A 20,650-nucleotide genomic window follows, 5' to 3' on the forward strand; every position below is an offset into this window, starting at 1 on the left:
CAAATATTGAAGCTGAGTTCTTGCGACAAATCGTAGGCTCAAGCCCTAACAACTGGTATCGGAGCCGAAGGTTTATTCGGTGATTGGTAAAGAACATGTCTGACGACTCAAAGATGGCTGGGATCGAGAAGTTCGATAGCAAGGACTTCAATTATTGGAAGATGCAGATTGAGGATTATCTCTATGGAAAAAAACTACATCAGCCACTTTCTGGTGATAAGCCCCCCAGTCTGACGGAGGATGACTGGAAATTGTTGGATCGTCAGGTTCCCGGGGTGATCAGACTAACGATTTCTAGATCTGTGGCTCAGAACGTGAGCAAGGAGACTACAACAGTAGGCCTTATGAAGGTCCTATCAAGTATGTATGAAACTCCCTCGGCAAACAACAAGGTCTATTTGATGAAAAAGTTATTTAATTTGCGCATGACGGAAGGAGGGGAGGTTACACACCATCTAAACGAATTCAATGCATTGATTAATAATCTCTCATATGTTGAGATTAAGTTTGAGGATGAGGTCATGGCGTTAATTTTACTAGCGTCATTACCTAATAGTTGGGAGCCTATGCGAATGGCTGTGAGTAATTCTGTAGGGAAATCAAAGTTAGCCTTCGATAATGTAAGGGATCTGATTTTTGCTGAAGAAGTTCGGTGATGTGATTCGGGTGAAACATCAGGTTCAGGATCAGCTTGCCATGTTGAGAACCGTGGTAGGAATAGCAATAGAAAGTCAAATAGAGGTCGTTCAAAGTCCAGAAATCCCAAAGGCAGAAGCCAGTTGAAAGATGGGAAATCTATGGAGTGTTGGCACTGTGGTAAATCCGGACATATAAAGATGAACTGTTGAAAGTTGCAAACAAGTGTTCGAATAATGCAGTGGGTAATGAAGCACAGGTGGTGCAAGATGCACTATTAATTGCTCAGGAGAGTCCATAGGATGATTGGGTTCTTGATTCGGGTGCTTCGTTTCACACAACGACGCACAAGGAGGTACTTTAAAATTATATTGCTGGTGATTTTGGAAGGGTATTTCTTGCAAATGGTGAGGAACTCGCAATTGTTGGCATTGGGGAAGTCAGATTAGCACTTCCAAATAAATCAATTTGGCTATTGGAAAAAGTTCGCCATATTCCGGGGTTGCGAAGAAATCTTATTTCTGTTGGACAATTAGATGATGAGGGACATGCAATATTGTTCAACAAATAGACTTGGAAAGTCACTATGGGAGCCCGAGTTGTAGCGCGTGGAAGCAAACGCGGCATACTATAAATGACTGCCGAGTGTCAGGGGTTTGTAGCAGTTGTCGATATCGGAGTTGACAGCAGGCTATGGCATGAGTGCTTGGGTCATATTAGTTTGAAGGGTTTGAAGATGCTTTAGTCACAAGGTAAAATTTCAAAATTAAAATCTATTGATTTTGATATTTGTGAGGGCTGTGTGATGGGGAAGCAGAAAAAGGTGACCTTTCTAAAAACCGATAGAGCATTTAAAACCACTAGACTAGAGTTAGTGCACACTGATGTGTGGGGACCAGCACCTGTAGAGTCTCAATGGCTCGAGGTATTTTGTCACATTTATTGATGACTCGAGCAGGAAGGTATGGGTGTATTGTATCAGACAGAAATTTGATGTGTTCGAAACTTTCAAAAACTGGAAGGCATTAGTAGAGAATGAGACCGGTCTGAAGGTGAAGTGTCTGCGATAAGATAATGGTGGTGAATATTCAGTTGCTGGTTTTAATGAGTTCTGCATAAAGAATGGTATTCGGATTGAGAAGACTATCCCAGGTACACCGCAACAGAATGGTGTTGCAGAACGCATGAACAGAACCCTGACAGAACGTGACAGAAGCATGCGATTGCATTCTAGACTTCCACTAAATTTTGGGGCGATGCTATCAAGATGGCAGCCTACTTAATTAATCGCAGTCCTTCTGTTCCGTTAGACTACACGCTACCAGAGGAGGTCTAGAGCGGTAAAAAGGCAAATCTAACTCATTTGAAGGTATTTGGTTATCTATCATTTGTTTTGATTGATGCAATGCATAGAAACAAGTTAGAAGCTAAATCTAATAAGTGTTTTTTTATTGGCTATGGTGACGAGGAGTTCGGCTATTTATGGGATGAAAAGGGACGTCAAGTCATCAGAAGCAAGGATGTAATTTTAGATGAAATACTACTGTATAAAGATAGAAAATCAGGGGAGAAGAATCAAGAGAAATCTGAGACAGTGACTCTGGATGGAGTCGCGGAGGAAATTGTGTTGGACCAGAGTCAAAAAGTAATTGATCAGAGGCTTGTTGATCAGCTTGGGTCACAGAATGAGTCACCACAAAGTCCTCTTACAGATCTGATCAGGGATGAACCGACTACACCATCTCATATTGTCTGTCAGTCTACAAAAACTGTTAGACCACCTGAAAGGTACTCTCTAGCTCTTAATTATACTTTACTTACTGATGGAGGAGAACCCGAGAGTTTTGAGGAAGCTTTAGAAAACGAAGTTGCGAGCAAGTGGGAGCTCGCGATGCAAGGTGAGATTGCTTCTTTGTCACAGAATGAGACATGGGATTTGGTTACTCCTTCCACATGGGAAGAAGGCTTTGAACAACAAATGGGTTTATCGAATAAAAGATGAACTTGATGGGAGTAAACGGTACAAGGCTAGACTGGTAGTGAAAGGGTTCGAGCAAAGGAAAGGAATTGACTACTCTGATATTTTTTCTCTTGTGGTAAAAATGCCCTCTATTAGACTTGTTCTTTCTCTTGTTGCTGCTAAAAATTTGTAGCTCGAGCAAATGGATGTGAAGACAACATTTCTTCATGGTGATTTATCTGAGGATATTTACATGACTCAACCTAAGGGGTTTGAGGTAAATGGGAAGGAGAATTTAGTTTGCAAGCTGAAGAAAAGCTTATATGGGTTGAAGCAGGCACCAAGACAATGGTACAAGAAATTTGACAATTTCATGAAGGAAACTGGGTACAGAAGGTGTGAATCGGATCACTGTTGCTATGTGAGGAAGATTAGAGACTCGTATGTGATCCTGCTATTGTATGTGGATGACATCTTAATTGCAGGATCTGACATGGCAGATATTGATGATCTAAAGAAACAACTATCAAGCAAGTTTGACATGAAGGATTTGGGGCCAGCAAGCAAAATTCTTGGTATGAAAATTTAGAGAGACCGAGAGGAAGGAACTTTGAGGCTGTCACAGACTGAATACATCAGAAAAGTACTCAAAAGGTTTAACATGAATGGTGCTAGAGTAGTTGGCACACCACTTCGCAATCAATTTCAATTATCTAAGGAGTAGTCACCTCAAACAGATAGTGAGGGCTTACACGGAAAAGGTACCTTATGCGTCGACAATAGGTAGCCTTATGTATGCAATGGTTTGCACCAGACTGGACATTGCCTATGATATGGGAGCAGTAAGTAGATACATGCAAAATCCGGGGAAGCAACATTGGGAGGCAGTAAAATGGATATTGCGTTATCTCAAGGGGACACAAGACTTGTGTCTATGTTATGGTAAAGGTGATATGAAGCTCAAGGTATTCGTTGATGCAGATTATGCAGGTGAGGTCGATAGCAAGAAAAGTACTACAGGGCTAATTTCCACTATGGGTAGTGCTGCTATTACTTGGGGTTCTAAGTTGCAAAAAGTGGTTGCATTATCAACTATAGAATCTGAATATGTAGCTATTACAGAAGCAGCTAAAGAGTTGATTTGATTACAAGGATTTTTGACAGAGTTAGGTCATGGAGGGCCTGTTGGCACACTGTACAGTGATAGTCAAAGCGCGGTATTTCTTGCAAAGAATCCCGCATTCCATTCAAGAACAAAGCACATACAAACGAAGTTTCACTATATAAGAAGTCTTCTTGAGAATGATGAGTTGAAACTTGAGAAGATACATGGTGCAAAAAATCCTGCTGATATGTTAACAAAGAGTGTGACACATGAGAAGCTGAAGCTATGTGCAACTTCAGTGCGTCTTCAGAATTGAGCAACTGAGGATGAGTGATTGGAGGGAGCCTTCGTTGTGTTTGAAGAATTTTTTTTTAATTTCTGGAATTGAAGATTGCTTCATGAAGTCTCCAAGTGGGAGATTTGTTGGGTTTGAAGACTCCATGTTGCCATTCTAAATGGAAGCCTATGAGAATTGGTTTGGCCCATGTACGAGTGGTTTTTTTTTTAGGGTTTGTATTCTCTATAAGTGAATACGTGGTGAAGTAAGTTGTAATCATCTTGACAGAAATATAAAAACACTCTCCGATGCTCCGTGGACGTAGGTCAAAACTAGGCCGAACCACGTTAAAAATTTCTTGTGTCGTTCTATTGTTTGTGTGTGTGCTCTTTATCAAATATTGAACCTGAGTTCTTGCGACAAATTGTAGGCTCAAGCCCTGACACGTGGAAGTTTCAGCTCTAGGGGGCTTGAAAATCGTTGAAGAAACACTTACAAGAACCACGTGCATATCACACGTTACATCCCAACCCAACATAAACTTTACCAAAAATTTCGGCAGCATCTCCCCATAAATTGAGGAAACCCACCTGTAATCAGATCACATACAAGAAAAACACTTCTAATATCATCAACATCAACTGACCCGTAGGTCCACCATCAAACACATACTCCGTCATCATCATCAAACACTCACTAGTCACGGCTACCACTCCCGGCCAACAAAAAACAACATCATACATCAATGTACTTAAACTACTAAAACGTACCAACATCACACCATACATATATATAAGTCCACACACACATGTCACATAACCACAAAAGTCCAGGCCACCTCTGTCACACGTCCTCCTGCTGATCCGCAGCCTGTGCACTAGATCCTGTCTCACCTGTGGGGAGGGAAAGTAGATAGGGTGAGCAGAAGGCTCAGTAGGGATAAATACTAGAAGACAAGTAAAGAATAACAAGGTTGGAGAAGAAACATCGTTTAATTAATGCAACAAAATGCAATGCAAACTAATGCACCCGATCAACCCAACCGAACCTCCATATCCTCCACCAATGACACCAAAGCTGGCAAATCACATTCCCGCCCTGCGGCGATAAGCCGAGAGAATCCACCGCACTACCTCTCTCTCTAGCATCCAATCAATACCACAATCACATATTCATCAATCTCAAACCGCTAGAGAGAAGGTTGGCACGCATGTGGTCGCAACCACTCACCGCCGGCCCCACGGTGATATCTCAGCCTGCCACGCCTGGCCTAGCATCAAATAACTAGCCAGTGTGCAGTAATAAATACCGCTACGGGAATCCTATGGACTATGACCATCACAAGGCTCCTATCCATCATCCACGCACGTGCCCAAATAACATCCAACACCTAACGTGAGCCTGGGACCACCCTCGGAACCCACCATGCATCTAATGTAAATTCTTATAATTTATGTCATTCGTGCAACACATATAGATAAAAACATTCATTTATCATGATGCATGAAGATTTACATAATGCCCGATTTATGACCAAGCATTCCAAGGTTATATATCCATCAAATTAAATCACCAATAAATTGACAATAATGCAAAGGAACAATGGTAAGCATGCAAGGGCTTGTTTCCCCTCGGGAAAAATCGAGACGGAAACCAAACTTACCATTCAAGTAATTTGGTGGCTTGAAAGTGTTTTGAAATAAAAAAAATAGTAAGAAATCCCTACCTCAAAGTAAACAAGCAATCCTCACCAAGAAGCAACGTATACTTCACGCCAATTCGCTAACCTATTCATTAAGGTAAACTCCATTAATTTTCCATATTCACCAATCCTTTCAAGTCTCACATTCCATACTACGCAATATCCCCAATTTTACTAAATTCATTTCATACCTTAATTCTCTAAGGTTAAACAATTAAATTCATATCACAATATTATTTTCATCTTACCCCAACCTTAATTAAAGCAATTTGAGTCACTAACCCTTACCTTGAACTTTGTTAGTTCCACTAACTCAAGAATTTCAAGCTTTCTCTTGAATTGATTCAAGAATCACACTTGTACCTAACAATATAAGAAAATTAGAGTCTAATTTCGAGTTAGTGAACAAAGAAAACTCCATTTGAATTAACATCCCCAAAACCCATTTAAACCCACAAACCCTAAGTTCAAAATTACCTTAATCCTTCTCTTTCTTAGTATGGTTGTTGGTTTCAACGTTGGAGCACCTTTACTGGCCGGAAAAGTCACCGGAATGCTGCCGGAGGTGGTGGAGTGCACAAGGGTGACTTCTCCCCTTTTCTCTTTTGTTTATAAGCATGGGTGAAGGTCGCACTTTAAATTTTTTTTTTTTTATACTTTAAGTTGTCTATTTATATATATATATATATATTTTAAATCATTCCATTTATTCTTTTACTCATTTCACCCTAACTTTAACTCTAATATTCTTTTAACCCTCCCAATAATTCCTTTTACCCTACAATTTATTCTTTTTATAACTAAATCCAATTTATTCATTTTATTTTTTTATTATTGTATATTTTATTCATTTTTATTTTGTTACGGGATATTACATAATATGGTGACGGGAGATTGCAAGTTTAGTGTTGGGTGTGCAAGCAATATGGTCATTTCTCATATAACTGCCCAAACAAAGATTATAAGGTATCCAATCTTGCTGAGGGGCTAGGGAAGCTGGAGGAGGAGCCAACACTATTAATGGTAGCGAGTGAGCCACTGGAGAATGGAGAAGTTTGGTATCTAGAATATGGAGCCAACAATCACATGAGTGGAAGAAAATAATTCTTTCTAGAGTTACATGAAAGCTCATATGGCACAGTGAGTTTGGGTGATGCTTCGAAGCTTGCTATTGCAGGAAAGGGAAAGGTAGCCATTGCTCAAAAGGATGGCGCAACTGCACTCATCTCAGATGTGTATTACATACCAAATATGAATAGCAATATCTTAAATCTCGGGCAACTACTACAGAAGGTTCATGTGGTACACATAGAAGGTAGTTTTCTTGAATTAAGAAATTCAGATGGTCGATTACTTACTAGAGTTTATATGACACACAACAAAATCTTTCCTTTGCATTTGTACACAAAGTCCAAACAGTGTCAGGTCAGTCAAACTAAAAATGAGACCAAGAGATGGCACCTACGTTATGCACATCTTTATCTTCATGGTCTCAAGCTCCTATCAAAAAATGACATGGTGAGAGGACTACTCAACGTGGAGGAGCTAGATCATCTGTGTGCCACATGCGTGCTTGGGAAGCAAGCAAGACAATCGTTCCCCACTACAGTGACTTGGAGAGTAGCCGCACCATTATAGTTAGTCCATACAAATATTTGTGCACTGATATGAAATTTAAGACCAACTAAAAATATAGCGATTTCAAACCCAAATTATACTCGCAAGTGCACGAATCAATTGTAGTATAGAAGTCGTAAATACGAGTGTCGTACTCACAAGGACTGAATATTAAATATATGCAATTCCAACTCTTCGTAATTATCAGTAGAAACAAAATGAATAAAGATTAACACAACTAGACAAACACTAGGGATCCGATTTCACCAACTCTATTGTATTTAAATTATTTAGCCAATAATTCTCATTTCATTCATGCATGTCAAATATTAAGTCCCCTAATTTATGTAATAGTCATGGGCATCTGACTTACCACGTCTATTCTCAACTGCAACCATCCATGGGCATATGGATTGGCTAGGACAATAAAAAAATGCATTAGGACCTATGGTAACTTATGTAGCGATCACAGAGATCCTAGCATATGACATTTATGTCTAAGTAACTCTGGTGTCAACTGCAAGAAGCTGGTCTCAAATTGGACATGGGCATATGTCTCAAGTTGCATCATGGTAATCAACCCTAGATGATAGCTAAGCATCAGGATTTAATTATCAATAAAGAATAGCTAATTAACACTTGACATGGCATGAATAAACTAACAATTAATCAAACCAAATTTATTTAAACATAATAGAGTGGATCCATCATCACCCTAGTAAGAGGATTAGTTCCTCATACTAGGTTACACAACCAGCAATTTATCCCACAAAATTCTAGAAAGAATATGTGATAGAATTGCTGTAAAAGAGAAAATGAAACTCCAGAACTCTCTCTATGATTCTAGCTCACTCTTTGATATTTTTTCTTCTCTTGCTCTTTGCTTTCTCCAGAGAGACTCCTCTCTTTTTGTCTCAGTGTCTGGTCCTTTTATAGAAGTGAAAAGTTACTGATAAGCTTCATGAATGCCGTATTTTGAAGACTTTAGAGGAAAGTTGGGCTGCATACATGAAATATCAATACAAAGATCATTTATTAATGTCAGACACTTATATACATATACATATATATCTATACATATAACTATTACTTTGACTTTCGTACCACACACACACACATATATATACAACTATATATATAGACTTATATATGTATATATCTACCTATAACACTGTTTATATATAGACTTTTATACATTTATCACAACCCCCAACCAGCTTATTGCTAGTCCCTAGTAATTCAAGCATTCGTAAAATTCATGCAAAAACTGTAAATAATCCAAGTATCTTGATAATATGAATATATTCAAGAATCCATCAACCACTATCACTAGAACAAATCATTCTGACTAAATTTCATACCACCCATTCTTTCTTAGCGTGAGGTGTAGTGCGTAGCGAATTTAACATAAATATGTGGCTTTAATTTAAGCTTAACACAAACACTGCAATATCACAAGAATCATCAGACTCAATGAACAGTTAATATCAAGGGATTTTTTTTAATAATAATATATATATTTTTTATGTGACTTGTGCAATGCTCAGTTTTATTAAGCTTTCTAATTGACCCTTGTAACAAGCGTTCAACCAATGACTCCCAATCCAGTTGGCTCAGGGTATTAGGTGTAAAGACACCCCAACGGGTTTAATAACTCGAGTCAAAAAGGCTACAAAACTTCGCTTGTCACATAGGTTGATGTCTTGATTTTTCTACCTTTTTACGCGAACACTCACTGCTTACTGAGGCAAGAGGCCCGGTTACTCGGCAGAGAAACTCATAGACATGCCTGTTATTTATAATTACTTTTTTTATATATATATCCCAAGATATAAATATTCAAAGAATTCCAAATCAACTCTAGAAAATCACAATATTCATAATTAATCTCAAATATCATACCCCACAAATACGTAATTCTGTGCAATTGATCCAATTATTAAATAGTATAGGTGAGACAAAACTAAAGTCAGAATAATCCACAAGTGATTATGGGTTTTCAACTCAAATTATTATCCATACTTCAGAGATATTTAGACCAATTCAGAAATACGGTAAAATCATAACTTCCAAATCACAAACAATATATATATATTTCAAATAACTAAACGGAATAAACATTTAACAACAAACGGTTCTAAGACTCAATATTCCCAAAGCACCGCAAACAAACGGAATTTGTCTCAACACCAGGATCCTTGAGACTGGATGCTAGGTTACTATCAACCTAACTAAAGAGATGTACCCCGTAGCAAAGGGTAAAAGGCTAACAAGGCCTTGCAATAGGTTGTCATTCTCTAAGAGTTTCTGGTCGGCTCAATGGAACCTAAGCCAAGGTCAACAGTCCTTTGTTTCTCCACTTTGGGGCTTTACAATTATGGACATTTCATCCAGTCCATGCTTAGGACTCCCAAATACCTTATCGGTGGTTGTTTCCTGGACAAACTACTAATTACTTAGCTGGTTGAGTTGGCATCCCTCTAAGAGATCAACTACAAGTGTTTCAAGCTTGCACCTAAGGTAGCACAGCTTGCCTCCTCTAGCTACATTTTTTTTTTATATCTAACAATCATTTCCTCCCCCACTTAAAATTTCGTATTGTCCTCAATGGGAAAAGACAAAAAAAATAAAAATAAATAAATATGAAAATTAAATATGCTAAACTGTGGTTCAGAGAAATACAACCTGATGCAAAAAATTTGGACCATTGGATTGCTATGTTTTCAATGCCGTATCATATCCATGAGCACGGTCAACATGTGCTCCAGCCTCTAATGTTTGTAGCCCCATCTCGAGCCAGGCTATCGCTACACTCACGCGATCTGGTTGTTGAGACACTGCAACTGCTGAGGAGGACTCTTCAGGTGGTGATGTTAAGGGTTCTTCCTGGGGCTGCTTCTTTCTAGAAGAAGATGTTTTCAAATGGTTAATGCTTTGCCGCCATGTCTTGTTTTCCAGCATGGTGACCTGATATCCTGAAGATGCCTGAGGCAAAGGAGGTCGAATGCTTTTGTACGAAAGCAACCTTTGTGTAAGCCGTGGGAAAAATAACTTTCCTGCCTTTGTTGGCTTCTTCTCGACGAAAGATTTGGCTGTGAAAATTATGGCCAGATAGATCTTCCCAATGTCAAACCAATACCCTTTATACATAGAGTATAAAACTGACAAGAATTTTCCCCGTCGTTCTTGCTCATGGCCAATAGGACACAGATTTTCCCTGATAGCATCATCCAACAACCATATCTTTGGTGGCAAGTAGGCTCGGCGAGTAGCATTGGTGTGTTTATTCCTCTTTCCGCTACACATATCATCAATCATTTCCTGCTTTGATGCAAATATCGGTTGTCGAAATCCAATGGTCTTATCATATGCTGGTGGATACCCTAAGCAGCAACACAGATCTGTTGTTGTGAATTGAACAGTCACACCAGCTATAACAACCTGGTAAACAGGTTGATTCCCAGTCCGCTCACTTCGTGGTAGCTCGATGAGAGTGTGATAGAAAGAATGAATGATTTAAGGATACACTAGTAAATTATCTTCTGGATCTGGATCTACGAGAAACAACAAGGAATGCTCCCTCAGGTAGTGCATCGCCCATCTGTTGATGACGTCTCGTTGTATCTTTTCATCAATTCTACACTCAGGAATGATTTCAGCTTCGTTGAATAATGCAAACCTGGACTGGGATTTTGATAAGATGGTGTGTGGGCATCTCGGCATATTTTCTGATATTTGCTAGAGAGAAAAAAACACACTCAAAAAAAAAAATTGATTTGAGATTTCGATGAATCGAGAATAATAAAGAAAAACATACTACAAGTATGGAAGAAATTTGGGGTGCCTGTCACATCACCAGTCTATTTCCGCTGTTCAGTTCAACGCTCGATGAAGACCAAAATACTTTTGTTTTTCAAATAAATAATAATAATATTAAAAAAATAATAATAAAAACAAAAATAAGACAGAAATATGGGTTGCCTCCCATAAGCGCTGTATTTATCGTCTGGGCAAGATGAAGTGTTCCCAACACTCAATTACCTGGGTCTTGGAGAGTAATGCTGGACACTGTTGTGTCATAATTAACTTCCAAATAAGGTTTGAGGCGATGACCGTTAACCTTGAATTCATTTCCCGTTTCCAAGTTTTTAATGTCAACAGCTCCATGGGGATATGCTCGAACAACTTGAAATGGGCCATACCATCTTGAACGTAACTTCCCTGGAAAAAGTTTTAGACGAGAGTTAAACAAAAGTACCTTTTGACCAGGAAAAAATTCTTTCATTGTGATGCGCTGATCATGATATCTTTTTGTCTTTTCCTTATAAATCCTCGCATTTTCGTATGCCTCGTCACGTAGCTCGGCAAGTTCATTGAGCTGCAGTTTCCTCTTCTCACCAGCTGCATCATAATCAAAATTCAACCTTTTTATTGCCCAGAATGCCTTATGCTCGAGCTCTGCAAGAAGATGACAAGCCTTGTCGAAAATCAAACGATACGGAGACACGCCAATTAGAGTTTTATATGCAGTGCGATATGCCCAAAGAGCATCATTCAATTTTATACTCCAATCAGTTCTTTTGATATTCACAGTCTTCTCCAAAATTCGTTTAATTTCTCGGTTAGAAATTTTTGATTGTCCATTGGTTTGAGGATGATAAGCAGTGGCAATCTTATGCGTGATATTGTACTTGGCAAGAAGTGTAGACACACTCCTGTTCAGAAAATACTTCCCTTCATCACTGATTATAGCACGTGGAGTGCCATATCTTGGAAATATTACACCTTGAAGTAACCGGATTACCACCTCACTTTTGTTGGTTGGGCTTGCAACAGCTTCAACCCACTTGGACACGTAGTCTACTGACACTAGTATATATTCATTCCCATGAGACTTGGGAAATGGCCCCATGAAATCTATTCCCCAAACATCAAAGATTTCAACCACCAAAATATTGTTGAGTGACATTTCATTCCTGCGAGAAATGTTGCCAAGTTTCTGACAATTTCCACAGGTGGAACAGAAAATGTGGGCATCCTTGTGAAGAGTTTGCCAATATAACCCTGATTGTAAAATCTTTGCAAAAGTTCTGTGGGTACCAAAATGACCACCACAGGCGAATGTATGACAGAATTGTAAAATACTCTGTTGTTCTTCCTGTGGCACACACCTCCGAATGATTTGATCAACACAATGCTTGTATAAGTAAGGCTCATCCCAGAAATAATGCTTGGCTGTGGAGAAAAATTTCTTCCGTTGTTGGTGAGTCCAGTTTTTGGGAATAACACCTTTTGCAAGGTAATTGGCAATATCAGCATACCAAGGTATCTTAATTTGTACGGAGAAAAGCTGTTCATCCGAAAAAGTTTCATTCAATGGAAGCTCCGTCTTCTCACCATCATTTGCTTGGACAATACGAGAAAGAAGATCTGCTACAACATTTTCTGCTCCTTTTTTATCTCTTATCTCCAAATCAAATTCTTGGAGTAATAACACCCAGCGAATCAACCTCGGCTTTGAATCTTTCTGAGACAGCAAATATTTGAGAGCCGCATGATCACTATAAACAATCACCTTGGATCCAATCAAGTACGATCGGAATTTCTCCAATGCAAAAACTACCGCCAACAATTCTTTTTCTGTTGTTGAGTAATTGAGTTGGGCATCATTGAGAGTACGACTTGCATAATAAATGACATGTGGTAGATTGTTGACTCTTTGCCCCAATACCGTTCCAATTGCATAGTCACTGGCATCACACATGAGCTAGAATGGTAAACTCCAATCTGGTGCCATCATGATAGGTGCAGATGTAAGTAATTGCTTCAATTTGCGGAATGCTTGCAAACACTCATCATCAAAGTGGAAAGTGGCATCCTTGGATAGCAAATTGCACAATGGCCTGAAAATCTTTGAGAAGTCTTTGATGAAACGACGATAGAACCCCGCATGTCCGAGAAAAGATCGCACACCTCTTATAGAAGTCGGAAGTGGCAATCTAGAAATAACTTCAATTTTTGCTTTGTCAACGGCAATCCCCTTCTCAGAAATAAGATGACCAAGTACAATAGCTTCGTGAACCATAAAATGGCATTTCTCCCAATTAAGCACCAAATTAGTCTTCTGGCATCTCTCCAGAACCAAGGCAAGATTGCACAAGCAAGTATCAAAAGATGATCCGAACACGGAGAAATCATCCATAAATACTTCAATAAAGTGGCCCACCATGTCAGAAAATATACTTGTCATGCACCGTTGAAAAGTAGCTGGTGCATTGCAAAGCCCAAATGGCATTCTTCTGTACGCAAATGTCCCAAAAGGACATGTAAAAGTTGTTTTCTCTTGATCCTCCGGTGCGATCACAATTTGATTATAGCCAGAGTAGCCATCAAGAAAGCAATAATGGGAATGACATGCCAGTCTTTCCAGCACCTGATCAAGAAATGGTAAAGGGAAGTGATCCTTTCTTGTGGCAGAATTCAGCTTCCGATAATCAATATAAACACGCCATCATGTCTATTTTCTTGTTGGAATGAGCTCATTGTTGTCATTAGTAATCACCGTGATTCCCGATTTCTTGGGAACCACTTGAACAGGAATGACCCATTGACTGTCGGAAATAGGATAGATGACTCCAACATCCAACAACTTCAATATTTCAGATCGAACTACCTCCTTCATCGCTGGATTGAGGCGTCTTTGTGCTTCACGTGAGGATTTTGAATCATCTCCCAGTAAAATTTGGTGCATGCACATAGTAGGGCTGATGCCTTTGATGTCAGCAATCGACCAGCCAATAACACTTTTGTATTGCCATAGCACCAGCAAGAGACTTTCTTCCTCCGAATTGGTAAGATTAGCGGCTACAATGACAGGTAACGCTTCTTCAGCACCAAGATAAACATACTTCAAATGCTCCGGAAGTTGCTTCAAATCTAACTTTGGTGGATTTGCAATTGAAGGAACCACTTTCGGAAGTGGAGGACCAAGAGCTTCAAATGTACGGATCCACCTATGATTCACTGGTTGGTGTGCTTACAAATATACACAAAATTCTGCAACTTCACCATCTTCTTCAACTTACAGTTCAGGAAATGCAAGGCAAGTTGCCAAATGGTCAGTAGATTGATGCTCCAAAAATGATTCATAAATTGAGCCATCAAAAACTTCAATGCTAAAACACTCCCCTATATCTGAAGGATGTCGAGTAGCTTCGAACAGATTAAATTCCACCATTTGTCCTTGAACAGTCATGGACAAACAACCCTTTTGTACATCCACAATAGTTCCCGCAGTGGCCAAGAAAGGCCTCCCCAAAATGATTGGTATGTTTCTGTCTTCCTCCATATCAAGGATAATAAAATCTGCTGGAAGGAGAAATGTGTCAACTTTGACAATAACATCTTCTATGATACCTTGTGGAAATTTTATTGATCGATCCGCCAATTGCAAAGTGATCGAAGTTGGTTGTAATTCCTTTTCGAGACCAAGTTGCACAAAAACTGAATATGGCATCAGGTTGATGCTAGCACCCAGGTCTAGAAAAGCTTTCTCGAAAGAAACTTGCCCAACAGCACAAGGGATAGTGAAACTCCCTGGATCCTTAAGCTTTGGTGGTATCTTCTTATTTAGAACAGCACTGCATTGTTCAGACAGCATAACCTTCTCGTATGGTGCCAGTTTCTTCTTTCTGGTGCAGACGTCTTTTGAGAAATTTTGCATAGGAAGGAATTTGTTGAACTGCGTCAAGGAGAGGAATGTTGATCTCCACCTTTCTGAATATATCCATTATTCGCCGCATCTGGTCAATCTTCTTCTCATTCACCAACCGGTTAGGGAAGGGCACATAAGATTCGTTCATTTTATGCTTTGATAAGTCAATCGGCTTGGGCTGAGTTGCATCATCAGGCTTTTGTTCATCAGTTTTTGTTTTTCTTCTTGGCCTCTTCACCATCATTCTCTAAAAATCCCACAGTTGTTCCGCATCTGGTGGTAATGGCGTTGATTTGTTCCTTTCCTTTTGGATTGACTTCTGGTTGACTCGACAATCTGCCCAGCTCTCTTTCACTTAATCGCTCAGCAATTTGACCAACTTGAACTTCAAGTTTCTGAATAGATCCATGTATGTTGCTAAATTGTTGGTCATACCTGCTATTTTGCTCCGTCGTTTTCTGAATAAAATTGTTGGTGTTGAAAGCTAGAAAAGCCATTTGCTCCTCCAAAGAAAACTTCTTTGGTTCGGCAGGGACTTGTTGCGTCATCTTCTGATTGTATTGCTTACTCTGGTCTTGTCCTCCCCAACTGAAATTTGGGTGATTTCTCCATCCTGGATTGTATGTATTCGAAAATGGATTGTTGTTGGGTTGGAAACCACCTTGCCCCACATAATTGGTATGTTCTTGTTCAGAGTTGGAAGACATGGGACATGTTTCCATGGTGTGGTTAAGTTGAGAACAAATGGCACACATCTCAACTTGGCCTGCTTGTTGGGAAGATGAAATTGCATTCATTATCATGTCAATCTTCTTCTCCATGGCTTGCAACTGAGGTTGATTTTCTGCTCTGGTGTGAACTTCATACACACCTTTTGGAAGCTTTACCCCTTTCTTTACTCTAGATGAAAATTGTTGAGAATTTTCATTTAAAATTTCAAATAGTTCAAAAGCTTCTTCACTGCTTTTCTCCATTAATATGCCTCCACAAGCTGAATCTACAATGCTTGTGTTTATTGCGTCGAGTCCTTCATAAAAAGCTTGAACTTGATCATCTTGTGACAAGTTGTGGTGTGGACACTTGAGCAGTAGCTGTTTAAAGTTATCCCAAGCTTCATAAAATAAGTCCCCATCTTTTTGCTGCCATGTTTGAATTTCCCTTCTTAATTGCTTCGTCTTCTGGGCTGGGAAAAACTTCTTCAAAAATTTTGTTGTCATTTCCTCCCATGTAGTGATCGATCCTGGGGTCAAAGAATTGAACCATAGTTTTGCATTGTCTTTGAGAGAAAATGGAAACAATATGAGTCGTACTTCTTCCGACGTCAAACCTTGAACAGATTGTGTCTTACAGAGTTCAAAGAATTCTCTAATGTGTAGGTAAGGGTCATCAAATGTTGTGCCTCGAAATTGTGGGACTGCATTGAGTAGAACTGGAGAGAATGTGACATTGCCTTGAACATTGGGTTGAAATGCTATGCTGGATGGTTGCTCCATATTCTGAGGTACAAATGAATTCTTCATTGGCCTCCGAGCAGGTTCATTGATTGGTGGATTTACAATTCCAGCAAGAGCATTCTCAGGATTCTCTTCTGCCATTTTTCCTCTTACTTCTCTTCTCAGTTGTGCAAGAGTTTGTTCAATCTCTGGATTGTATTTAAGAAGATTTGAACTTTGAGATCGACGTCCTTGCATAAAAGAAAATGTAAGCAATAATAATCCTTTTTTTTTTAACAAAATTAAAAAAGTGAATATACACAAAATAAGAAATTAATATAAAAAACAATAAAATGGGGCATAAAGGCCAACCATAAGTATTAACAGAAATAAAAAGTTATATTAGGCGGCTCAGCCGACCACATAAGCATATATATATATATAAAGGTGGGGTAGTGTAAAGCCAACCACAAATATAAATAATACTATAAAAGAAATAAATAAATAAACGTTACTGTTAGTGGCAGAAATTTAAATGTTAGTAAGTTTGTAAGTGTTAGTGACAGTTATTATAGACAGATATAAGCGGTAGCTGTAGAACCAACAAATAATATATAGTTAGATGGGGCGGTTAAGCCATCCACAAAAAAAAAACTGAAAAACCTTCCATTAATTAGGTGTAGGATACTAATATTAATATATATGTATATATATATACATATATATATTTATACAAAAGTTAGATAACAATATATTAAATCAGTCCCCGGCAACGGCGCCAAAAACTTGATATGAAATTTAAGACCTACTAAAAATATAGCGATTTCAAACCCAAATTATACTCGCAAGTGCACGAATCAATTGTAGTATAGAAGTGGTAAATACGAGTGTCGCACCCACAAGGACTGAATATTAAATATATGCAATTCCAACTCTTCATAATTATCAGTAGAAACAAAATGAATAAAGACTAACACAACTAGACAAACACTAGGGATCCGATTTCACCAACTCTATTGTATTTAAATGATTTAGCCAATAATTCTCATTTCATTAATGCATGTCAAAGATCGAGTCCCCTAATTTATGTAATAGTCATGGGCATCTGACTTACCACGTCTATTCTCAACTGCAACCATCCATGGGCATATGGATTGGCTAGGACAATAAAAAAATGCATTAGGACCTATGGTAACTTATGTAGCGATCACAGAGATCCTAGCATATGGCATTTATGTCTAAGTAACTCCGGTGTCAACTGCAAGAAGCTGGTCTCAAATTGGACATGGGAATATGTCTCAAGTTGCATCATGGTAATCAACCCTAGATGATAGCTCAGCATCCGGATTTAATTATCAATAAAGAATAGCTAATTAACACTTGACATAGCATGAATAAACTAACAATTAATCAAACCAAATTTATTTAAACATAATAGAGTGGATCCATCATCACCCTAGTAAGAGGATTAGTTCCTCATACTAGGTTACACAACTAGCAATTTATCTCACAAAATTCTAGAAAGAATATGTGATAGAATTGCTGTACAAGAGAAAATGAAACTCTAGAACTCTCTCTATGATTCTAGCTCACTCTCTGATATTTTTTCTTCTCTTGCTCTTTGCTTTCTCCAGAGAGACTCCTCTCTTTTTGTCTCAGTGTCTGGTCCTTTTATAGAAGTGAAAAGTTACCGATAAGCTTCACGAATGCCGTATTTTGAAGACTTTAGAGGAAAGTTGGGCTGCATACATGAAATATCAATACAAAGATCATTTATTAATGTCAGACACTTATATACATATACATATATATCTATACATATAACTATTACTTTGACTTTCGTACCACACACACACATATATATATACAACTATATATATAGACTTATATATGTATATATCTACCTATAACACTGTTTATATATAGACTTTTATACATTTATCATGGACCACTCGAGCCTGAGTCAATTGGAAGTAACAAGTACATTATCACTTTCATTGACGACTTCAATGGGAAAGTATGGGTCTTACTTCTTAAAGAAAAATCAGTTGCATTTGAAATATTCAAAAGATTTCAGGCCAATACTGAGACTAAAAGTGCATGTAAACTTATAATCATAAGGTCTGATCGTGGAGGAGAGTATACCTCCAATGCTTTTCAAAGTTTTTGTAGAGAACATGGGATTCTAACATCAGCTCACCACTGCCGATACCCTCATAGCAAAATGGGGTAGCAGAACGTAAAAATCACACCATTATGAACATGACTATAACACTTCTCAATGAAAGGTTGATGCCAAAGATGTTCTAGGTAGAAGCTATAGCATGTTCGGTGTATTTATTGTACATATGTCCTACCAAAAGTGTTTGTTACAAAACACCTCAAGAAGCATAGAGTGGAGTCAAACCAAGTATGGCACACCTGAGAGTATTTGGTTGCATTGCTCATGCACAAATACCTGAAGCAAGAAGAAAGAAACTTGATGGCCGTGGGGTAAGGTGTGTATTTGTGGGCCATAGTGAAGATTCCAAGGCCTATAAGTTATATGATCCTATCAAAGAAAGTTCTGATCAATAGCGACGTGGTGTTCCATGAAAAGATTGCATGGAAGTGGGACACTCAAGAGAAAAATGAAGAGAATATGGTACTAGGAGAGGAAAAAGCACAACAAATAGAACAGGTAGAAATGCTAACACGACCATCTCCTAATCAGACAACACAGCCACAAGAAGAATATGTTGAGACACCTTCACCACAAGCTCAAACAACTACTGTAAGTTCTTTTACAGGCTCAACATCACCCCTACATATGAGAAGAATTAGTGATATCTATGCAACAACAATTGAGATAGACTATGATGAAGAGCTCGAAGCATACCTATTATGCTTTTATGCTGATCATGAACCTTTGAGTTTAAAGGAATCAAACCAAAAGGATTTTTGGAACTTGGCCATGAACGAAGAGATGATGGCACTCAAGAAGAATGATACCTGGTTGTTGAACCCACTTCCACCAAAACAGAAAGTTATTGGTGTTAAGTGGGTTTACAAAATGAAAAGGGCAGCAAATGGGAGCATAGATCGTTACAAAGCAAGATTAGTGAAGAAAGGGCATAAACAAAAGTATGGGATTGATTATGACGAAGTATTTGCACTGGTGGTCAGGTTTGATACCGTGAGGCTAATTATTTCATTATCAGCTACTCACAAGTGGAATATATTCTAACTTGATGTGAAATCAGTCTTCCTAAAGGGAGTATTTGAAGAAGAAGTGTATGTTTAACAACCAGAAGGATTCATCATCCCAGAAGAAGAAGACAAAGTCTATCACTTGAAGAAAGCACTTTATGGACTCAAGTAGGCACCAAGAGCCTGGAATTCATGACTTGATAGCTATCTGTAAGTAAATGATTTTGTTCACCTATGAGCACTCCATGTACACTAAAGAAGTAGGTAATGGATAATTTATGGTGTTATATGTCTATGTTGATGATCTCCTCTGTATAGGAAATAGTGAAAGGTTGTTTGCACAATTTAAGGAAGACATGTTTCAAGAATTTGAGATGACAGACAATGGACTCATGACTTACTTCCTTGGCATTCAAGTACAACAAGAAAGTGATGGAATCTTCTTATCACAAAAGAAGTACATGGGAGAACTTTTCAAGAAATTCAGGATGAGTGATTGTGACATTGTCAATACTCTAGTAGTGATGATTAATCATAGGTTGATAAGAGAGAATGAAGGAGAATAAGTCAATGCAATGCAATATTAGAGCTTAATTGGAAGCCTGAGGTATCTCATTATGACAAGACTGGATATAGTATATGGTGTAAGTCTACTCAGTCATTATATGGAGACACCAAGAGATTCACATAGCAATATTAGAATTTTCAGCCCAATACACATCAACAATATTGTCCGCTTTGAGTTGTCCGGTACAATATGGATACATCGGGCCCATACTACTTTGACATCCCAAAAGGTCACCCATCCTAATAGTGCTCTGGCAAAAGCACGTTTAACTGCAGAGTTGCTACGGGATGTTTTCTCCAGGAAAGCACGTTGTTGATGGTTAGAAACTAAAATTATCTATATATGTTGGCACTCCCCTGCACTTGTGGGCTAGGTTATACCAGGCCCATCAATTGGACTGTAGGGTTAGGGTTAGTTATAGGTGGTCCATCTATTGGACATCCGAAAGG

At 38.6% G+C, this 20,650-nt stretch overlaps 1 protein-coding gene and 1 pseudogene across 1 annotated transcript; one reads left to right on the forward strand and one right to left on the reverse strand.

Annotated features, from left to right (window-relative positions):
- Positions 1-1,207, forward strand: LOC119995516 (retrovirus-related Pol polyprotein from transposon TNT 1-94). Its single transcript, XM_038842035.1, has 2 exons — positions 1-652; positions 1,027-1,207. The coding sequence occupies exons 1-2, from the start codon at positions 96-98 to the stop codon at positions 1,205-1,207; spliced, it is 738 nt and encodes a 245-aa protein (XP_038697963.1). The 5' UTR covers positions 1-95.
- An 8,194-nt stretch (positions 1,208-9,401) lies between these two features.
- Positions 9,402-20,650, reverse strand: part of LOC119995517 — a 77,263-nt pseudogene continuing 66,014 nt past the window's right edge.

This window comes from Tripterygium wilfordii, chromosome 3, assembly GCF_013401445.1.
Source record: "Tripterygium wilfordii isolate XIE 37 chromosome 3, ASM1340144v1, whole genome shotgun sequence".
Lineage (NCBI taxonomy): Eukaryota > Viridiplantae > Streptophyta > Magnoliopsida > Celastrales > Celastraceae > Tripterygium > Tripterygium wilfordii.